This window comes from Delphinapterus leucas, chromosome 6 (assembly GCF_059928025.1).
Source record: "Delphinapterus leucas isolate spDelLeu-1000000601 "Yukka" chromosome 6, BTC_Dleu_Yukka2, whole genome shotgun sequence".
NCBI classification, from domain to species: domain Eukaryota; kingdom Metazoa; phylum Chordata; class Mammalia; order Artiodactyla; family Monodontidae; genus Delphinapterus; species Delphinapterus leucas.
The window spans coordinates 55,584,213-55,605,387 of record NC_143134.1 but is presented as its reverse complement, the minus strand read 5'-3'; the positions used below and the strand labels follow the sequence as shown (position 1 = coordinate 55,605,387).

The window sequence follows — 21,175 nt, the reverse complement described above, 5'->3', positions numbered from 1 at the left end:
TTGGGTCTTTATCCAGAGTGCAGAGGAAATCTACTGAAGTGTTTTTATATGGTGAGTATCAGTGGTTTCAAAAAGACCACTCTGGCTTCAGTGTGCACATAACATTAAAAGTGCTGGGTTTTGGATAGGCAAATAGAGTGGTACAGGGAGATGATTTTAGGTGGCTGTTACTGTAGTTCAGGTGAGGGATGATAGTTGCTTCCTAGAGATGAAGGGAAATAGATGGATTTGTGAGATATTTAGGGAGTGAAGCATTTGAGGTGGATTGAATATGAGGATCACTGAAAGGGATATATCAAAGGTGACTCCTTGATTTCTGGCTTCTCTACCAGGTAGATAGGAAACATTAGAAGACCAGGTATGTGGGAAGAACATGAGTTTGGTTTTGGACATGTTGAATTTGAGGCACAATTGAGATACTGAAAAGGGACTATCCAATAGACAGTTGGATATGCCTTTTTTTGGTAATGACATCTCTCGAACATATTACACTATGAACAAGTTAGTCATAATATCTAATCAGATCTCCTCCGCCTTGATTAAAAGTCTTCACTTTGATTTGTTAAATAACTTTCTGGGTACCTGTGTACCTCAAACACAGCCAGCCTGCTTGTCTAAGGGCTAATTCCAGATCCTGAAAATGTTCTCAGAAGTCTACTTCCTCGAGTTAACATGTTTTTGTGTCTGTGCTAAACTGTGACTGAAGGCAGGTTCTAAATAAAAGACACGGTGGTTATTTCATTATTTACTTAAATTTCTGCTCATACTGTATATCTAGGAGATCAGGTTTAATCTTCTTTTTGTATTCAGTGGTCCTTCCTCACCTTGAGATTATAAATCTTTTTTCCTCCTTTTTTTCACTAATAAAAAAATAAAAGTAGTACATACATTTTTGAAAACTCGAACAATGGCACTTGCAGGTAGTGAAAGTAGTAAGTGGTAAAATTTCTCCTTTTTACCATTTTCTCTTTCTTTTCTTTTTAAAAAATTCACTTTCCTGTTAGGCCCTGTTGGAAACTAGGAAGTGACAGTCTGGAAAGGCTCAGGGAGAGTAGAGTGGCTCAGAGATTTCTCCAAATATTGGCCTTGGTTTCCTCTGGAGTATAGGCAAAGCTAGGGTGATCTGAAATCAGATCCAGGCACGTGGAATCAGGGACCAGCTAATTCCAGTGAAATTGGAGCCCCATATCTAGATGTATAAAAAAGTATTTATAAGCCTATACATTCCATGTATTTTAAAATTGGATATCTTATTCATATGTATATTGTTCTAAAACTTGCTTTTTTTCCACTTAATATGTGTTGGACATCTTTTCATAGATCTGTTTGCATCTTTATTAATAGCTTCAGACTATTCTATAATATGATTGTGTCATATTTTAAATATTTATTGGCAAACGTAGTTTTCTTCTTCCATTTCTTTAAGATAACAAATGCCTTGTAAGATCTTCTTTTGGGCATATGTAAGGGTATTTCTATATGATACGTTCTTACAAATGCAATTTATGGGAAAAAGACTTCATTTAAAATTTTTATGGACACTGCTAAATTGCCCTCCATAAAGTCTGAATGAATGTATGCTCAACCTGAAAATGCTTATTCCCCATTCACTCATTAACACTGGATATTATGAATCATCCTCTTCTGTGATCTGCATATCTATATTCTCTGCTCATTTTTCTATCATATGATCTGCCTTATTTTGTTGCTGTTTTTTGTTATATATATATTAACCCTTTGTCATATGTGTTATAAATATTTCATCTCAGGTTATCTCTTATCTTAATTTTATGTTTTCTTTCCCCTGAAAACCCTCCCCACTAAATTTGCTAAAGTGATCTGGAATTTTTATGACAGATTGTCTTTTTTTTCTCTCTTTTTTGTACTTTTCCCCTCCAAAACCTCTCTTAACAATTGCTTTAAACTTTACAGTGACATTTGAAAAATGTTAAAGACTTGATTGTAAATTCTTCTGGTATTCATTCTGAACAAGTTCTTTGTAGGCTATATCTTTCTACCACTTCATTTCTTTCTTATGCTTTATCTTAAAAAAATAATAACTTTATTGAGATATAATTCACATATTTAAACTATTCTTTTAAAGGGTGCAATTCAGTGGTTGTTGGTATATTTACAAAGTTGTGCAATCATCCCGCATTATCTTTTAACTGGAGAATCCTCTTGAAGAAAATTTTTCAGAATACTATGTCTGAAAAATATTTCTTTTGTCTTCTTACATTATTCTTAGCCTTTTTGGGGAGGGGGGTTAGATTTATTAAGTTATATAAACCTTTCTCTCATAATTCCATATACATTGCTTCATTTAGTGTTGCAGATGAGAATTCTGATGCCAAATTAGAAATGATGTCAGTCTAATATTCTTTATTTTATAGATTTTATTTTATAACTTAAAGTTCATAGGATTTTCTCTTTACCTATGGATTTGGGAAATGTCAGAAATTTTTTCAGTCATCTTGCCTAGCACTTGGTAGCCCTTTCAGTTTGAAGACTTAGGTCTAGTGAATTTTTCTTCTATCCTTTCTTTGGTTTTTGCTTCTCTAAAGGTTATGTTTTCTTCTATTTTATTATTTTGATTTTTAGCACTATTCAAACTCTTGTAACCTCTTTCTGCAATTATACAGATTTCATATAAAAATTTTTAATTTTGTAAGAGCAGATCTCAGATTCAGAGTAACAATGGCTTGAAAACAATAAATAGAGGGTTTTGTGAAGAAAGATGGAAAATACTAGGATTTAGGCATTTAGGACTTAACTGTAGTTAGTTTTAGGAACATTCTAGGTTTTAGCATTCATGAACTCTGAAACTTCTGTTTGCATAACCTTACAAAGGGAAAAGCATCATAATCTTTATGGTACAGTTACCATATTAGATTATCACAATATATTGAAAAATATACTTTACTGACATAGTATTATTTATTCTTTAAAACAACACAGAGGTGGGCTTATTATTATGATTCTCTTGTACAGGTGAGGATGCTGAGGCTTCTGGACATTAAGTGGCTTGCCCAACATTCCCTAGCTAATTAGAATTAAAGCAGGGATTTAAATACAAATCTGAAACCATCCCTCTCAGCCCACTTGAAATATTTAAATAATTTAAGAAATTATTCTAAAATAATTGAATTTAGGCAATGTGTTACTATTTGAATGGATCTACACATGATTTGATTAACACCATCATCTTTCAAAAATTATAATCTATTCATGTTACACTCTTGCTTAAAATATAGTATGGACTCAATTATCCACACAGTAAAGTCTGGATCCACCAATAAAACAAGATGTAACTTAAAGGTTAAAAAACTGGAGTTAATTTACCAGCCTCAGTGGTTCTGGGAACTCCCTGGAATTAAATGCACATAGGATGTATGTGCTTTTCTCTGGGATTCTAGTGCTTTCATAAAGGGGCAGGTGACCCAAATTGGTTAAAAATCATAAGTCTGTTATCTGTCTTCTGTAAAACTCTAGTCATATGACAAATAAATCATTAGATAAGGAAAACCAATATAGTTTTACATGCAAAATGGGATTTTAATGAAACCATATTTATTGGAAGAAATTCAGTCAGAAATTCCGTCAAAATTGATCATCTAAAATGAGTACTCTTTAAACTAATCATTAGGTCCAGAGAGTGGCCTTATGAGGTTACTAGGTGATCAACCTAGTAAGTGGTTGACCAACCTCATAAGTGGCCTTATGAGGTTACTAGGTGAGGCTTTTTCCATTTCAACCATACATAAATGGAGTCATTTTAGCTTAAATCAGACTTTAAAGCTGATTACCAGTTGTGTAAACATTGCAGACAAGAAGACAAGGAGACTTCTGAACACGTAGTGACCCTCTCACCAAGGTAAACCAGGGCAGACTCCTCTGATAGGTCTCAGTCGGATACTGGAATATGGAACTGCTCACTGATTCAGTGATGATTAGAATTTATCTACTAAATATAGCTACAGACCTCAGATTTCATGGTCTTGTATAAAAATCTAGGCACAGACCTGGGTCAGAACCATAGGGTTTTGTGTCATCCTGAAGACTAACTTTCAAAAAGCAAGACAGCAGCACTGAGGCCTGTGACTGAGGTCAGACATTCACACCCAGGAATAGGTTCTTGATAAATTGGTGATAGAGCAGTTACAGTTTCCATGCTGAAGGCTCTCCAGATCTCTGTAAAGGAAAGTGTACAGGGTTGTGAAGAGCTGGGGCATATACTGGAAGGTAGCATTCCTTAAAGTCTGGGATCCTTAGCTACAGAATGGTTCTCATTCTGTAAAAGTGAATGGTGTGAAGAATTGCAATGAAGGAATTTATTCTAAAAGATTGGCTGCTGAGGTATCTTCTTCCTAAGCTTTAGAGGAGGAGGATTCTAGAAGCTCAGGGTGTCAACAGAGAAGGTTCTCAGAAGAATCTGAGCAGTCTCGAAGGAAGAAAATAAGACAGTACCTTGGTTCCCAAGGAGATATCATGCCATCAGACATTCCTAAGACAACAGCACATCACTCCAATTTTTTTAAAAATTTACTTTTTAATTTCTATTGAGTCACAGTGGAATTAACTAGCTATATATATATATATATATATATATATATTTTTTTTTTTTTTTTTTTGCGGTACACGGGCCTCTCACTGTTGTGGCCCCTCCCGTTGCGGAGCACAGGCTCTGGACGCGCAGGGTCAGCGGCCATGGCTCACGGGCCTAGCTGCTCCGCGGCATGTGGGATCTTCCCGGACCGGGGCACGAACCCGTGTCCCCTGCATCGGCAGGCAGACTCTCAACCACTGCGCCGCCCAACTAGCCATATTTTTGATGAAGGCAAAGTAGAATTGACATAATACCAATGTAGAGTATGTGAGAAAAGCTGAACTTCAGTTTGATGTCCAGCAGAGAACACACACAGGAAAGGGAATCTTAGGGAACAGGCTTCATGCAGTGTTGAGGCCTCTGTCTTCACCAGAGGATCCATACAGGAGAGAAACCATACACATGTGATATCCGTCACAAAACACTCATTCATTAATCTGCACTGCATGGTCATAAGAGGATCCATGTGAAAAAGAAAACATACTGTTGTATAGATTGTGGGAAATGCTTCAACTGCAAGAGAAACCTCACTGCTCACCAAAGAATCCACTTAGGAAAAAAACCATGAGTCTCCAGTAGTGCTGTGAAATAGAAATATATTGTACTATGAGCCACAACTGTGAGCCACATTTATAATTCAAAATTTTCTAGTAGCTGTATTAAAAAGTAAAAAGAAATGGTTGATATTAACTTTAATAATATATTTTATGTAACCCCACATTTCAAATATATTATTTCAATATATAATCAGTATAAAAAATTACACGATATTTTACAGTCTTTTTTGTACTTCTAAGTCTTTTAAATTCAGCATGTATTTTACACAACAGCACATCCCAATGTGGATTAGCCACGTTACAAGTGCTCAGTAGCCACATGTGGCCATTGGCTACTGTATGGGACAGTGCGACCAAACCTTTCATAAGTTGTAAAATTTTAAATGCCATAAAAGAGTACACTAAATAACATCTTACGTAATTGCCCCAAAAGATATCAATTAATTAAGTCCAAGTCTTGTCTTGGCTGGAGATAAAGTTAAAAGTGATTTCTTGGGCTTCCCTGGTGGCGTAGTGGTTGAGAGTCCGCCTGCCAATGCAGGGGACACGGGTTCGTGCCCTGGTCTGGGAAGATCCCACATGCCGCGGAGCGGCTGGGCCTGTGAGCCATGGCCGCTGAGCCTGCGCGTCCGGAGCCTGTGCTGCGCAACGGGAGAGGCCACAACAGTGAGAGGCCCGCGTACAGCAAAAAAAAAAAAAAAAAAAAAAAAAATGTGATTTCTTTTTTGTTTTTTTTAATTTAATTTTATTTATTTTTTTAAACAGCAGGTTCTTATTAGTTATCCATTTTATACATATCAGTGTATACATGTCAATCCCAATCTCCCAATTCATCACCACCACCACCCCCACCACTTTACCCCGTTGGTGTCCATACGTTTGTTCTCTGCATCTGTGTCTCAATTTCTGCCCTACAAACCAGTTCATCTGTACCATTTTTCTAGGTTCCACATATATGTGTTAATATACGATATTCGTTTTTCTCTTTCTGACTTACTTCACTCCGTATGACAGTCTGTAGATCCATCCACGTCTCTACAAATGACTCAATTTCATTCCTTTTTATGGCTGAGTAATATTCCATTGTATATATATGTACCACATCTTCTTTATCCATTCGTCTGTCGATGGGCATTTAGGTTGCTTCCATGAGCTGGCTATCGTAAATAGAGCTGCAATGAACATGGTGGTACATGACTCTTTTTGAATTATGGTTTTCTCAGGGTATATGCCCAGTAGTGGAATTGCTGGGTCATATGGTAATTCTGTTTTTAGTTTTTTAAGGAACCTCCATATTGTTCTCCATAGTGGCTGTATCAATTTACATTCCCACCAACAGTGCAAGAGGGTTCCCTTTTCTCCACACCCTCTCCAGCATTTGTTGTATGTAGATTTTCCGATGATGCCCATTCTAACTGGTGTTAGGTGATACCTCATTGTAGTTTTGATTTTCATTTCTCTGATAATTAGTGGTGTTGAACAGCTTTTCATGTGCTTCTTGGCCATCTGTATGTCTTCTTTGGAGAAGTGTCTATTTAGATCTTCTGCCCATTTTTGGATTGGGTTGTTTATTTTTTTAATATTGAGCTGCATGAGCTGTTTATATATTTTGGAGATTAATCTTTTGTCTGTTGATTCGTTTGCAAATATTTTCTTCCATTTTGAGCGTTGTCGTTTCGTCTTGATTGTAGTTTCCTTTGCTTTGCAAAAGCTTTTAAATTTCATTAGGCTCCATTTGTTTATTTTTGTTTTTATTTCCATTGTTCTAGGAGGTGGATAAAAAAAGATCTTGCTGTGATTTATGTCAAGGAGTTTTCTTCCTATGTTTTCCTCTAAGAGGTTTATAGTGTCCGGTCTTACATTTAGGTCTCTAATCCATTTTGAGCTTATTTTTGTGTATGGTTTTAGGGAGTTTTCTAATTTCATTCTTTTACATGTAGCTGTCCAGTTTTCCCAGCACCACTTATTGAAGAGACTGTCTTTTCTCCATTGTATATCCTTGCCTCCTTTGTCATAGATTAGCTGATCATAGGTGTGTGTGTTTATCTCTGGGCTTTCTATCCTGTTCCATTGATCTATATTTATGTTTTTGTGCCAGTACCACATTGTCTTGATGACTGTAGCTTTGTAGGATAGTCTGAAGTCAGGGAGTCTGATTCCTCCAGCTCCATTTTTTTCCCTCAAGACTGCTTTGGCTATTCGGGGTCTTTTGTGTCTCCATACAAATTTTAAGATTTTTTTGTTCTAGTTCCGTAAAAAATGCCATTGGTAATTTGATAGGGATTGCATTGAATCTGTAGATTGCTTTGGGTAGTATAGTCATTTTCACAATATTAATTCTTCCAATCCAAGAACATGGTATATCTCTCCATCTGTTTGTATCATATTTAATTTCTTTCAGCCATGTCTTATAGTTTTCTGCATACAGGTCTTTTGTCTCCCTAGGTAGGTTTATTCCTAGGTATTTTATTCTTTGTGTTGCAAGGGTAAATGGGAGTGTTTCCTTAATTTCTCTTTCATATTTTTCATCATCAGTGATAGGAATGCCAGAGATTTCTGTGCATTAATTTTGTATCCTGCAACTTTACCAAATTCATTGATTAGCTCTAGTAGTTTTCTGTTGGCATCTTTAGGATTCCCCATGTATAGTATCATGTCATCTGCAAACAGTTACAGTTTTACTACTTCTTTTCCAATTTGTATTCCTTTAATTTCTTTTTCTTTTCTAATTGCTGTGGCTAAGGCTTCCAAAACTATGTTGAATAATAGTGGAGAGAGTGGACATCCTTGTCTTGTTCCTGATCTTAGAGGAAATGTTTTCAGTTTTTCACCATTGAGAATGATGTTTGTTGTGGGTTTGTCATATATGGCCTTTATTATGTTGAGGTAGGTTCCCTCTATGCCCACTTTCTGGAGGGTTTTTATCATAAATGGGTGTTGAATTTTGTTGAAAGCTTTTTCTGCATCTATTGAGATGATCATATGGTTTTCATTCTTCAGTTTGTTAATATGGTGAATCACATTGATTGATTTGCATATATTTAAGAATCCTTGCATCCCTGGGATAAATCCCACTTGATCATTGTGTATGATCCTTTTAATGTGTTGTTAGATTCTGTTTGCTAATCTTTTGTTGAGGATTTTCGCATCTATGTTCATCAGTGATATTGGTCTGTAATTTTCTTTTTTTGTAGCATCTTTGTCTGGTTTTGGTATCAGGGTGATGGTGGCCTCATAGAATGAGTTTGGGAGTGTTCCTTCCTCTGCAATTTTTTGGAAGAGTTTGAGAAGGATGAGTGTTAGCTCTTCTCTAAATGTTTGATAGAATTCACCTGTGAAGCCATCTGGTCCTGGACTTTTGTTTGTTGGAAAAGTTTTAATAGTAGTTTCAATTTCATTCCTTGTGAGTGGTCTGTTCATATTTTCTATTTCTTCCTGGTTCAGTTTTGGAAGGTTATACCTTTCTAAGAGTTTGTCCATTTCTTCAGATTGTCCATTTTATTGGCATAGAGTTGCTTATAGTAGTCTCTTAGGATGCTTTGTATTTCTGCGGTGTCTGTTGTAACTTCTCCTTTTTCATTTGTAATTTTATTGATTTGAGTCCTCTCCCTCTTTTTCTTGATGAGTCTGGCTAATGGTTTATCAATTTTGTTTATCTTCTCAAAGAACCAGCTTTTAGCTTTAGTGATTTTTGCTATTGTCTTCTTTGTTTCTACTTCATTTATTTCCGCTCAGTTCTTTATGATTTCTTTCCTTCTACTAACTTTGGGTTTTGTTTGTTCTTCTTTCTCTAGTTCCTTTAGGTGTAAGGTAGGTTGTTTATTTGAGATGTTTTTTGTTTCTTGAGGTAGGATTGTATTGCTATAAACTTCCTTCTTAGAACTGCTTTTGCTGCATCCCATAGGTTTTGGATTGTCATGTTTTCATTGTCATCTGTCTCTAGGTATTTTTTGATTTCCTCTTTGATTTCTTCAGTGATCCCTTGGTTGTTTAGTAATGTATTGTTTAGCCTCCATGTGTTTGTGTTTTTTTATGCTTTTTTCCCTGTAATTGATTTCTAATCTCATAGCGTTGAGGTCAGAAAAGATGCTTGATATGATTTCAATTTTTTAAAATTTACTGAGGCTTGATTTGTGACCCAAGATGTGATCTATCTTGCAGAATATTCCGTGTGCACTTGAGAAGAAAGTGTAATCTGCTGTTTTGGATGGAATATCCTATAAATATCAGTTAAATCCATCTGGTCTTTTGTGTCATTTAAAACTTGTGTTTCCTTATTAATTTTCTGTGTGGATGATCTGTCCATTGGTGTAAGTGAGGTATTAAAATCCCCCACTATTATTGTGTTACTGTTGATTTCCTCTTTTATAGCTGTTAGTAGTTGCCTTATGTATTGAGGTGCTCCTATGTTGGGTGCATATATATTTATAATTGTTATATCTTCTTCTTGGATTGATCCCTGATCATTATGTAGTGTCCTTCCTTGTCTCTTGTAACATTCTTTATTTTAAAGTCTATTTTATCTGATATGAGTATTGCTACTCCAGCTTTCTTTTGATTTCCATTTACATGGAATATCTTTTTCCATCCCCTCAACTTTCAGTCTGCATGTGTCCCTAGGTCTGAAGTGGGTCTGTTGTAGACAGCATATATATGGGTCCTGTTTTCTGTATCTGTTCAACGATCCTGTGTCTTTTGGTTGGAGCATTTAATCCATTCACGTTTAAGGTAATTATCGATATGTATGTTCCTATTACCATTTTCTTAATTGTTTTGGGTTTGTTTTTGTAGTTCCTTTTCTTGTCTTGTGTTTCCCACTTAGAGAAGTTCCTTTAGCATTTGTTGTAGATCTGGTTTGGTAGTGCTGAATTCTCTTAGCTTTTGCTTGTCTGTAAAGCTTTTGATTTCTCAGTAGAAACTGAATGAGATCCTTGCCGGGTAGAGTAATCTTGGTTGTAGGTTCTTCACTTTCATCACTTTAAATATGTCATGCCACTCCCTTCTGGCCTGTAGAGTTTCTGCTGAGAAATCAGCTGTTAACCTTATGGGAGTTCCCTTGTATGTTATTTGTCGTTTTTCCCTTTCTGCTTTCAATAATTTTTTTTTGTCTTTAATTTTTGCCAATTTGATTACTGTGTGTCTCTTCATGTTTCTCCTTGGGTTTATCCTGTACGGGACTCTCTGCGCTTCCTGCACTTGGGTGGCTATTTCCTTTCCCATGTTAGGGTTCGACTATAATCTCTTCACATATTTTCTCGGGTCCTTTCTCTCTCTCTTCTCCTTCTGGGACCCCTATAATGCAAATGTTGTTGCATTTAATGTTGTCCCAGAGGTCTCTTAGGCTGTCTTCATTTCTTTTCATTCTTTTTTCTTTATTCTGTTCCACAGCAGTGAATTCCACCATTCTGTCTTCCAGGTCACTTATCTGTTCTTCTGCCTCAGTTATTCTGCTATTGATTCCTTCTAGTGTATTTTTCATTTCCGTTATTGTACTGTTCATCTCTGTTTGTTTGTTGTTTAATTCTTCTAGGTCTTCGTTAAAAATTTCTTGCATCTTCTCGACCTTTGCCTCCATTCTTTTTCTGAGGTCCAGGATCATCTTCACTATCATTATTCTGAATTCTTCTTCTGGAAGATTGCCTATATCCAGTTCATTTAGTTGTTTTTTTGGGGTTTTATCTTGTTCCTTCATCTGGTACATAGCCCTCTGCCTTTTCATCTTGTCTGTCTTTCTGTGAATGTGTTTTTTGTTCCACAGGCTGCAGGGTTGTAATTCTTCTTGCTTTTGCTGTCTGCCCTCTGGTGGATGAGGCTATGTAAGAGGCTTGTGCAAGTTTCCTAGTTGGAGGGACTGGTAGTGGGTAGAGCTGGCTGTTGCTGTGGTGGGCAGAGCTCAGTAAAACTTTAATCTCCTTGTCTGCTGATGGGTGGGGCTGGGTTCCCTCCCTGTTGATTGTTTGGCCTGAGGCGACCCAACACTGGAGCCTACCTGGGCTCTTTGGTGGGGCTAATGGCAGACTCTGGGAGGGCTTAAGCCAAGGAGTACTTCCCAGAACTTCTGCTGCCTGTGTCCTTGTCCTCATGGTGACATACAGCCAACCCCTGCCTCTGCAGAAGACCCTCCAACACTAGCAGGTAGGTCTGGTTCAGTCTCCCCTGGGGTCACTGCTCCTTCCCCTGGGTCCCGATGCACACACTAATTTGTGTGTGCCCTCCAAGAGTGTAGTCTCTGTTTCCCCCAGTCCTGTTGAAGTCCTGCAATCAAATCCCACTAGGCTTCAAAGTCTGATTCTCTAGGAATTCCTTCTCCCGTTTCCAGACCCTCAGGTTGGGAAGCCTGACGTGGGGCTCAGAACGTTCACTCCAGTGGGTGGACTTCTGTGGTATTAGTGTTGCCAGGTTTGTGAGTCACCCACTCAGCAGTTACGGGATTCGATTTTATTGTGATTGCACCCCTCCTACCGTCTCATTTTGTCTTGTCCTTTGTCTTTGGATGTGGGGTATCTTTTTTGGTGAGTTCCAGTGTCTTCCTGTCGATGATTGTTGAAAGTGATTTCTAGATAGCAATGACACAATACACGTTAAGCTCTTAGGAGAGTACTTAGCTTACAATAGATGATCTGTAAATATGAACACCCATGATTTTAAAAATATTACTTTTTAAAAATTTAACGGGTAATCTTTATTTCTAAGATTTCTTTTTTGTTCCCGAGGAGCATCTTATTTAAAAAGGGCAGGGTAATTTGTGACAACATGGATGAACCTGAAGGGTATTGTGCTAAGTGAAATAACCCAGACAGAGAAAGATAAATACTGGATGGTACCACTTATATGTGGAATCTAAAAAAAGAAGTTGAACAGATATTGTTGCCGGGGGCTGGGTGGGAGAAATGGGGAGAGGTTGGTCAAAAGATACAGACTTCCAGTTATAAGATGAATAAGTTCTGAGGGCCTAATGTACCACGTGGTAACTGTAGTCAACAATACTGTATTGTGTACTTGAAATTTGCTAAGAGAGTATTTAGTGTTTTTACCAAAAAAAAGAAAAAGTAACTATGTGAAGTGATGTGTTAATTAACTTGATTATGGCAGCCATTTTACAATGTACATGTAAATCATGTTGTACACATTATATTACAATTGTATTTGTCAGTTTTACCTCAGTAATGCTGGAGTAAAATCCTGTTTCACAATTTAAAATAATTAATAACAGGCAAAAAAATAAAAAAGGGCAGGCCTTCTTTTTGATTTATTATCCTGCTGCCTCTTACAGAGGATGAGAAAACTTAAATTTCTGTTCCCCACTTCCATTAACTTTGTTTTAATGGGGGTTATTTTCTCTGATTGGTCCCCTGGCCCACTTTTTTGAGTGGCTGTTCCATTTCATATGTCTGGTTATTATTCATGGTCTGCTAATATTTATAAATGAAGGACTTGATTATTCAGTGCGGGTAACTGATGTGGTCACTGCCTGCAGTTATGTGGGTTAGTGTTTCCTTTTTCCTGATTGATTTTCCCCCAAGTGCATGTATGGAGGTGATTGATGGGTTAGTGGTTTGATTCTTTGGCTCCACTGCTCCTCCTTTCAATGTGTTGAATGGGAGCTTGTAGGCCTATTCTTGGCTGTGCTATGCAGTAAGCTGGGTGTGTGTGGATGGCTCCTGTTCAGTGTGGGTGGCAAGTGTTCAACTATTTAAAAGTGGTAGGATTACGTACCTGATTGGAATATTCACTTTATGACATTTGACATGTTGTTGTATTTCTTTACAGGGATACACATGGCTTGATAAAAGCCATTATGAAATTATTACAAATGCAAGCTCTTAAGGAAGGACATGGTGGAGAGAAGAATATTCAGGATATATATAATATTAGGTATGCCTTTTCTCCTTTCTTTTGAAACATTTTTTGGTGAATTGTTAAATAAGTTATGAATTGAGACATGCTAATCCATTAAGAATTAGTATATTTAACTCAGCAAGGACTGTGAGTCTTGCGCTCTCGGAAGTTAGTATTTCAAAGAGACAGGATTGAGATAGAGTTGACTACTATATGCTGAGTATCACCAACGTGGCTTTCAGGGTTGTTTCCTTGAAATTGGAATCTTTTATCCAAAATTCAGGTTGTTTGTTTTGCTCTGGGATATAGAACCATCTTCCCAATACTATGAAAAGTGAAGAGTTCATTGGACAGATGTACTAAGAGCAGGAGGGGCTTAGTTTAGGCAGGAGGGTAAACTTCCTCACTATAAAAAGTAATAGGAGGACTATTCAAGGGTTATTACCCAGGGCAAGATCAGTACTTAGGAGCATTGATTTGCCTTTTTTTTTTGTCATCTTCAGAATGTAACATGGTAGAATTATTTTAAAAGAAAATATACACAGCAACAGTTATGTTGAAATATATTGGATTTTATGGGAGAGTTTGGATAAGGGAAAGCGTCATGCTTACTTTTGAAGGTGACCTTAACCATTGCCTTGAAGGTCCTAGAAAGTCATTTCTTAAGAGAGGGGCTCCTTAGTGAGCAGGGGATCCCAGAAGATGCCATGTAAACAGTGTATATTGTCCTGAAAACTCTGTTCAGTGATGCATCTAGAATATGCGTTTCAAAAGAATGAGACCATGAGACCATAAACAAGGGTGCTGGTTCTGGGGGAAAATGACTTACATAGGCTATGGCAATCCAACAGGGAAAGTAAATCATATCTGTGAACTGTCATTGGCTTGAGCATACAAGACCTGCAGTTTTGAGCATTTGACACCACAGCTATCAGAAGCTGTGCGTGCCTCTCCAAAGTATAATAATACGTGGTACCTATTACTTACGTATATTTATAGTACTTTCCTTTTGATAATAAGTAAACAGTGTCTCATATATTACAGTGATCTTTCCTGATTTTTTTTAATGTCTTTATTGGAGTATAATTTTCCTGATATTTTAGTGCTATTTATCATCTTTATTTTTATGAGCACATTATCGAGTTTCTTAAGTCACTTTTTAAAAACAAGGTCAGATTTGCATTTTATATATTTTTTTCTTAATTAAAAAGTTTTTATTTATTTATTTGGCTGTGCCGGGTCTTAGTTGTGGCACACGGGATCTAGTTCCCTGACCAGGATCGAACCCGGGCCCTCTGCATTGGGAGCATGGAGTCTTAACCACTGGATCACCAGGGAAGTCCCTGTTAACATGTTTTTTGAATGTTTTCAAAAACACAGAAAAGATGGAAGAATGTAGTACAATGGATTAGTTAATTCATTGTTAACTTATTAGTTAACTTGGTTTATTTTAAATTGGGGAAGCAAAAGGAAAATTATTTATTTGAAAATACTATGGAAACTTTGGGTGTGCAGGAGAAAGTTTTCAAAATTGATAAATTTGCTTTTCTTTTTAAAATATGCATTACCTTAACCAGAAATGAACCTGAGGAGTAGATGAGCAGAACTTAATGTTTCTAGATGAGTCGTATAAGCATGTGTGTTTTTTTTTTTTTTTTTTTTTGGCGGTACGCGGGCCTCTCACTGTTGTGGCCTCTCCCGTTGCGGAGCACAGGCTCCTGACGCGCAGGCTCAGCAGCCATGGCTCATGGACCCAGCCGCTCCGCGGCATGTGGGATCTTCCCGGACCAGGGCACGAACCCGTGTCCCCTGCATTGGCAGGTGGACTCTCAACCACTGCGCCACCTGGGAAGCCCTGTTCTCTTTTTTTGAAAGAAGTTCAACCTCTTGGGCCAGAGTTCCAGAATGGGAAATAATTCCACTTCATTGTTGTTCAGTTGGAGTTATTTACCTATTTTAAAATAGGAAAGCTATTGAAGTTTTACATTTTTATATAACAGTTTTATTGAGAATAATTCATATACCATACAGTTGACTCATCTAAGGTACAATTCAGTGGTTTTTAGTATATTCACAGAGTCATGTAACCATTGCAATAACCAATTTTAGGATATTTTCATCATTCCCTCAAATTCCTCAGCGATTAGCAGTAGCTCTATTTTTTCCTCCACCCAGTTGGGTATTTTTAATTCAATGGTTCGCAGCACTGGCTGCTCAGAACCACCTGGGTATGCCTAAAAACAAACAAAAATAGGAACAATGAAATACCCTAGACCAACTGAATCAGATTCTCTGCCATGAGGCCTAAGCTTTTGTAGTTCCAAAAAGGTCCCAGGCAATTCTGATTGACAGTGAGTATAAGATGGTGTGTTAGCGGCTGTCTACTATGCATTCTGATCACCTGAGACCTTGTTGAATGGCAGATTCTCTTTCCTTAGGTCTAAGGCGGACTCAGGATTCTTGTCTAACAAGCTCCCAGGTGATGCTGATGCTGACACTGACGGTGATGCTGCTGTTTCCCCACCTGCTGTAAGTAGCAGAGCTATGAGCAGCATTAGCAGTTCCTGGGAGCTTGTTAGGAATGCAGAATCTTGGACTCCATCTCAGATTATCTGAATTAGAGCCCACATTTTAGTAAGATTTTCCAGGTAGTTCACAGGCACCTTTAAGTTTAAGAAGCGCTAGTTTTGATGATGGTAGAAGGAAATTTTCCATCACACAGAAGAATCAGAGTTAGTGTCATTTTCATACTGATTGTCCTCACTGTGTGCAAGTGCTAAACTTTCAGTTACCTATAATGTTTCACCTGTTTTCCTATTTATAATTAGTTTTCTCCAGTAGTTGGTTCTTTTAACTGCAGTCTTGTTTTCAGAAGACAATAGATGCAAGGTGTGGATAGGGAGCCTAGTTTGAGGAGCTGAAATCATACTGGATATATAAGGTTTGTCTGTAGAGTGGTGGCACATTAAGAGGACCAGAATCAATCACCTGAGTTGGCATAATCCAGTAATGTTTATGGAGGGCCCTTATGTGAATGGCTGTTTGGCACTATAAATCAGTAGAGTGTAATCGAGTGTATAAGAGTCTTAAGTTCCTCCAGGGGGGATTGTGGGCAGAAACACAGGAGATGTGAGCCTGGAGAGCAGATTTCCCTCAAGAGAGCTATGATTGCCTGAGTCAAGCATAAAATTGTCATGCTGTTTTAGAATCTTCTTTGCCACATGTTGGTTAGCAATATCATCCAGCCTTGGAGAGGAAGGCTGATGAGCTCTGTATGAAAGCATAAAAAGGATATGAGAAGCTTAGAACTCCACTGAAAGGTGTTCCCTGGTTATGCCGTAGGATTGACAAATAATTATAAGCTTTCTGGGCATGAAACTCATCTGTGTTTTTATGGTATTAAGGACTCTGCTACCATACAGTTGGATTTTAAGTGTTTCTCACTTCTTTTTGTCCTGATAGCTGATTAATTTGAATTATAGTAAAACAGAATATGTGGTCATCTTATTTTTTATTAAAATTTTTTTAAAAATTGAGGTAACAGTGGTTTATATTACTATTTCATGTGTACAACATTATATTTTGGCCTATATACACTACAGCATGTTCACCACGAAAAGTTTAGTTTCCATCTGTCACCGTATAGTTGATCCCATTTATCTGTTTCTCCCTCCCCCTACTTCCTTTCCCCTCTGGTAATCACTAATCTGTTCTCGGTATCTATTTGTTTGCTTTTGTGTGGTTTATTTTGTTTGTTTATTTATTTTTAATATTCCACATGTGAGTGAAATCATATGGTATTCGTCTTTCTCCGTTGGACTCATTTCACTTAGCATACTACCCTCAGTGTCCATCCAGGGGTTGCAAATGGCAAGATTTCATCTTTTTTTATGGCTAAGTAGTATTGTACATATGTACCACATCTTCTTTATCCATACATCCATCAATGGGTAACTTAGGTTGCTTCCATATCTTGGCTGTTGTAAATAATGCTGTGATGAACATTGTGGTGCATGTATCTTTTTGAATTAGTGTTTTCATATTCTTCTGATAAATACCCAGAAGAAGACATTTGCAAATCATATATCCAATAAGGGGTTAATATCTAAAATATGTAAAGAACTTGTACAACTCAACAGCAAAAAACGAAATAACCTGATTAAAAAATGGGCAGAGGATCTGGGTAGACATTTTTCCAAAGGAGACCTACAGATGGCCAACAGGCACAGGAAATGATGTTCAACATCACTGTATTTATTAGGGAAATGCAAATCAAAACCACAGTGAGATATCACATCATGCCCGTTTGAATGGCTATTATCAAAAAGGCAAGAAATAAGTGTTGGAGAGGATATGGAGAAAAGGGAACCTTTATATATTGTTGGTGGGAAGGTAAATTGGTGCAGCCACTATGGAAAACAGTTTGGAGATTCCTCAAAAAATTAAGAATAGAACTGCCACATGATCCAGCTGTTTCTTTTCTGGGTATTTATGTTGTCATTTTAAATGGGTCTGCCCTGAATTGCTTAAGTCGTTCCAGTTAGGGAGTGAAGAGAGAGGGAGATGTGAGGACCCAGAATGTTAGCCAGTGGCTTCCCTTGGTTCCTGTGACTTTCCTGAAGGAGCTTTAGAGTGGGTCTTCTCTTTGTTGAACCCAGAGCTCAGTGGCTCTCAAACTTCCTGTGCCTAAGAACTGCCTGGGGAGCTTGTTATGAGGACAGCTTCTCAAGCCCACTTGCCAGAGATTCTCATTCATTCAGTAGGTTTTGCAATGAGACTCAGGAATACAGCGGCTGGGTGATGGATATAGGTCATTTGTGGATCATGCTTGAGCAATATTGCTTGAGCCCCTGGGAACTTAGTGGTACCATATATGAACTTAGTAGTACTTAGCTGCAGGGAGCCCCTTGGGGTAGACCGGGAGGGGTCTTGAGTGGTTAATTGTGTCTCCTGGCCTCTGTTCCCTATTAGGAAGGCAAAAGGTTTGTTTGCTCCTAACTTAGGCACCGAGGCACCAAGTTCATCTTCCTGCGTCTACCATGGACATTAGAGAGTCCAAGAGCAGAACCAAACAGCAATTCTAGTGGAAAAGCAATCCAGTGAGAGCAAGCCAAGTGTGGATGCAAGTGAGATTTAAACCTCACTGCTCTCTGTTCAATGAGTAATTCCATGACCCCAACAAGTTAGTATTCTGCATGGTCAGACAGTAGATGCTGGTAGGAACAGGAGGGGAAGAGAGCCCTCAGCACCTTTCTACAAACCAAGGATGGTATTTAGTGTTTACAGTGCATAAGGAGCTCTTGCTCAGTTTTTCATATATGTGTCTGAAACATGCACTTTAACAAGAGATTTGGATACAGAAGTGATCTACCCACCGTGCTTTGAGATACATCAGATTAGAGTGTGTGTAGCCAATAAAGTTCATTTTGTGTCACTGGACCCTTCTATAGTTCAGTGGCTTAAACAAGATTAAATGGGGATATTTAAATGGAGTTTCAATTCCCAGTGCCTTTTAGGATGGGGGTAAACTGGAAGAACAGTGAAGCACATTTGACTGCTGTGATTAAACGAAGAGCATATGTCAAGTGTAAAACTCTAGGCGCAGGAGTCTCAATTCTGGTTGCACCGTTAGAGCCCACTGAGGAACTTTTAAATGTATTAGTTCCCTGGGCTCTCCCTAGAATGAGTAGGGGTCAGCCTCAAGCATTGGTAATTTTTCAAAGCTTCCTAGATGGTTTCCAGTGCGCTGGTTCAACTGAGAACTACTGGCCAATTGTTGCAGTGAGGCAGTGGGGCTTCATTGTTGCCAGACCTTCAGATCTTTCAATATTAATAACATTTTATATGAAATATCCTCACTAATAAATGTTGGAAAGCAATTCCAAGTTTTGAAAATACGGGTTAGGCAGACCGAACACGTTTGCTCACAGGATGCAATCCAAGGGCAACAGTTTGTGACCTCTGGTTTAGGCATTTAACTGTTTTCAAAAACTTTAAAAGCCCCTTTTTACCTGTGAACAATTTTTTTAAACATTTTTATTGGAGTATAATTGCTTTACAATGGTGTGTTAGTTTCTGCTTTATAACAAACTGAATCAGCTATACATATACATATATCCCCATATCTCCTCCCTCTTGCATCTCCCTCCCACCCTCTCTATCCCACCCCTCTAGGTGGTCACAAAGCATGGAGCTGATCTCCCTGTGCTATGAGGCTGCTTCGCACTAGCTATTTATTTTACATTTGGTAGTGTATATAAGTCCATGCCACTCTCTCACTTCGTCCCAGCTTACCGTTTCCCCTCCCCATGTCCTCAAGTCCATTCTCTATGTCTGCGTCTTTATTCCTGTCCTGCCCCTAGGTTCTTCAGAACCTTTTTTTTTTAGATTCCATATATATGTGTTAGCATACGGTATTTGTTTTTCTTTCTGACTTCACTCTGTATGACAGTCTCTAGGTCCATTCACCTCACTACAAATAACTCAATTTTGTTTCTTTTTATGGCTGAGTAATATTCCATTGTATATACGTGCCACATCTTTATCCATTCATCTGTCAATGGACACTTAGGTTGCTTCCATGTCCTGGCTATTGTAGATAGAGCTGCAATGAACATTGTGGTATATGACTCTTTGAATTATGGTTTTCTCAGGGTATATGTCCAGTAGTGGGATTGCTGGGTCGTATGGTAGTTCTATTTTTCATTTTTTAAGGAACCTCCATACTGCTCCATAGTGGCTGTATCAATTTACATTCCCACCGTGTGAACAATTTTTATACTAATCAGTTAAAAAAAAAAAAAGCGACTAGTAAGATATCCTTTACTTCAGGCTTATTTTTCCCCTGCCCTTTTTGTTTGGTCTGAATTTTCTTTTGGTTAGTTTGAAGGGGAGCTCCTTGTTCATGAACCTCTTATTTTTTTTTTTTTTTGTGGTATGCGGGCTTCTCACTGTTGTGGCCTCTCCAGTTGCGGAGCGCAGGCTCTGGACGCACAGGCTCTAGACGCACAGGCTCAGCGGCCATGGCTCACGGGCCCAGCCGCTCTGCGGCATGTGGGATCCTCCTGGACCGGGGCACGAACCCGTGTCCCCTGCATCAGCAGGCGGACTGTCAACCACTGCGCCACCAGGGAAGCCCCTGAACTCCACTTTTTAATAACACACTATGTTTAAGTTATTTCAACATTCTCTAACATTGACCATATGGGAAGTGCAGCAGAGAACCAACATTTGCCTGGTATTTTGGTTGCAAGCAAGAATGACGAAACTAAATTTTTATGATTCATAAATTATTAGAGGCTCATTTTCTCTGTAATATGCCATTTTTTCCCTTAAAATTTTATCATGTACTTTTGCTTTTAATTTTTCCTCTGCGTATTCATATTATGGCAATCTTTTTAAGATCTCTCTTGCCTCAGCTGAAGTGAGGAAATAGCTGTGAATTCATGAGCAGTAACTGCTTGTTCCAGAATTTGTGCATCATTCTGATGTGCCAGACAGTGGCTGACATGTACAAATATCAAATGTTGAGAATCTTATTTGTGGAAAGGGTTGGTCTGATCAAGCTGTACTTTCTGAAATAAGGGAATATTAAATGTTTTTAGCAGATGGTGTGCTCTGAAATGGGTGATAAGGCCAATAGTGATGGATGGTGATACCCTGAGTAGATGAAAGTTATGTACTCTATGTGTATTTGTGCATCTCTTTGTGCAGTGTTATGAGTTTATTTAGATGGAGAGTTAGTTAAGTACTTAAAGATGTGTGTTCAAAAGACTGAGGTACTTTGTGATTCATACCATTTTTGTTTTTGTTTTTCTCACTTATCTCTTAAGGCAAATACATTCATTCTTTAGGGTCATCAAACAGAAACAAGAGAAAGTCCCAAGATAAATACTGACACAAAGTGCACTAAGACCAGTTTGTAGTTGTGGATGTCAAAATGTAGCTCCAGTTTTAATTTTGATAACTAGCTTCTTCTCAGCATTAAGCCCTTTTTGCATTTTCTCTTATACCCATTTTGGTGTGTGAGATGGAGTCACCCATGCGAAGAGTGCAGGAAGAGCATTTCTAGATCTAGGGAAAAGCATGTGCCTAGCTGCTGCTGTGTGAGAGAGCCTGGTGCTCCAGGAGATCTAACAGGAGGCTGGGTGCCTGGAGCTTAGTGTTCAAGGGA

The 21,175-nt window shown here is 38.1% G+C and overlaps 1 protein-coding gene across 10 annotated transcripts in view; it reads left to right on the top strand.

Moving 5' to 3' along the window:
- The window catches only part of FOCAD (focadhesin), a 322,109-nt gene that overhangs the window by 44,911 nt on the left and 256,023 nt on the right, over window positions 1-21,175 (top strand). For all 10 annotated transcript variants that reach the window (XM_022573810.3, XM_089913173.1, XM_089913172.1 and 7 more), the window contains one exon: window positions 12,934-13,038. In XM_022573810.3, coding sequence (XP_022429518.2) covers window positions 12,934-13,038 — 105 coding nt within the window. The remainder of the gene's footprint in view (window positions 1-12,933; window positions 13,039-21,175) is intronic.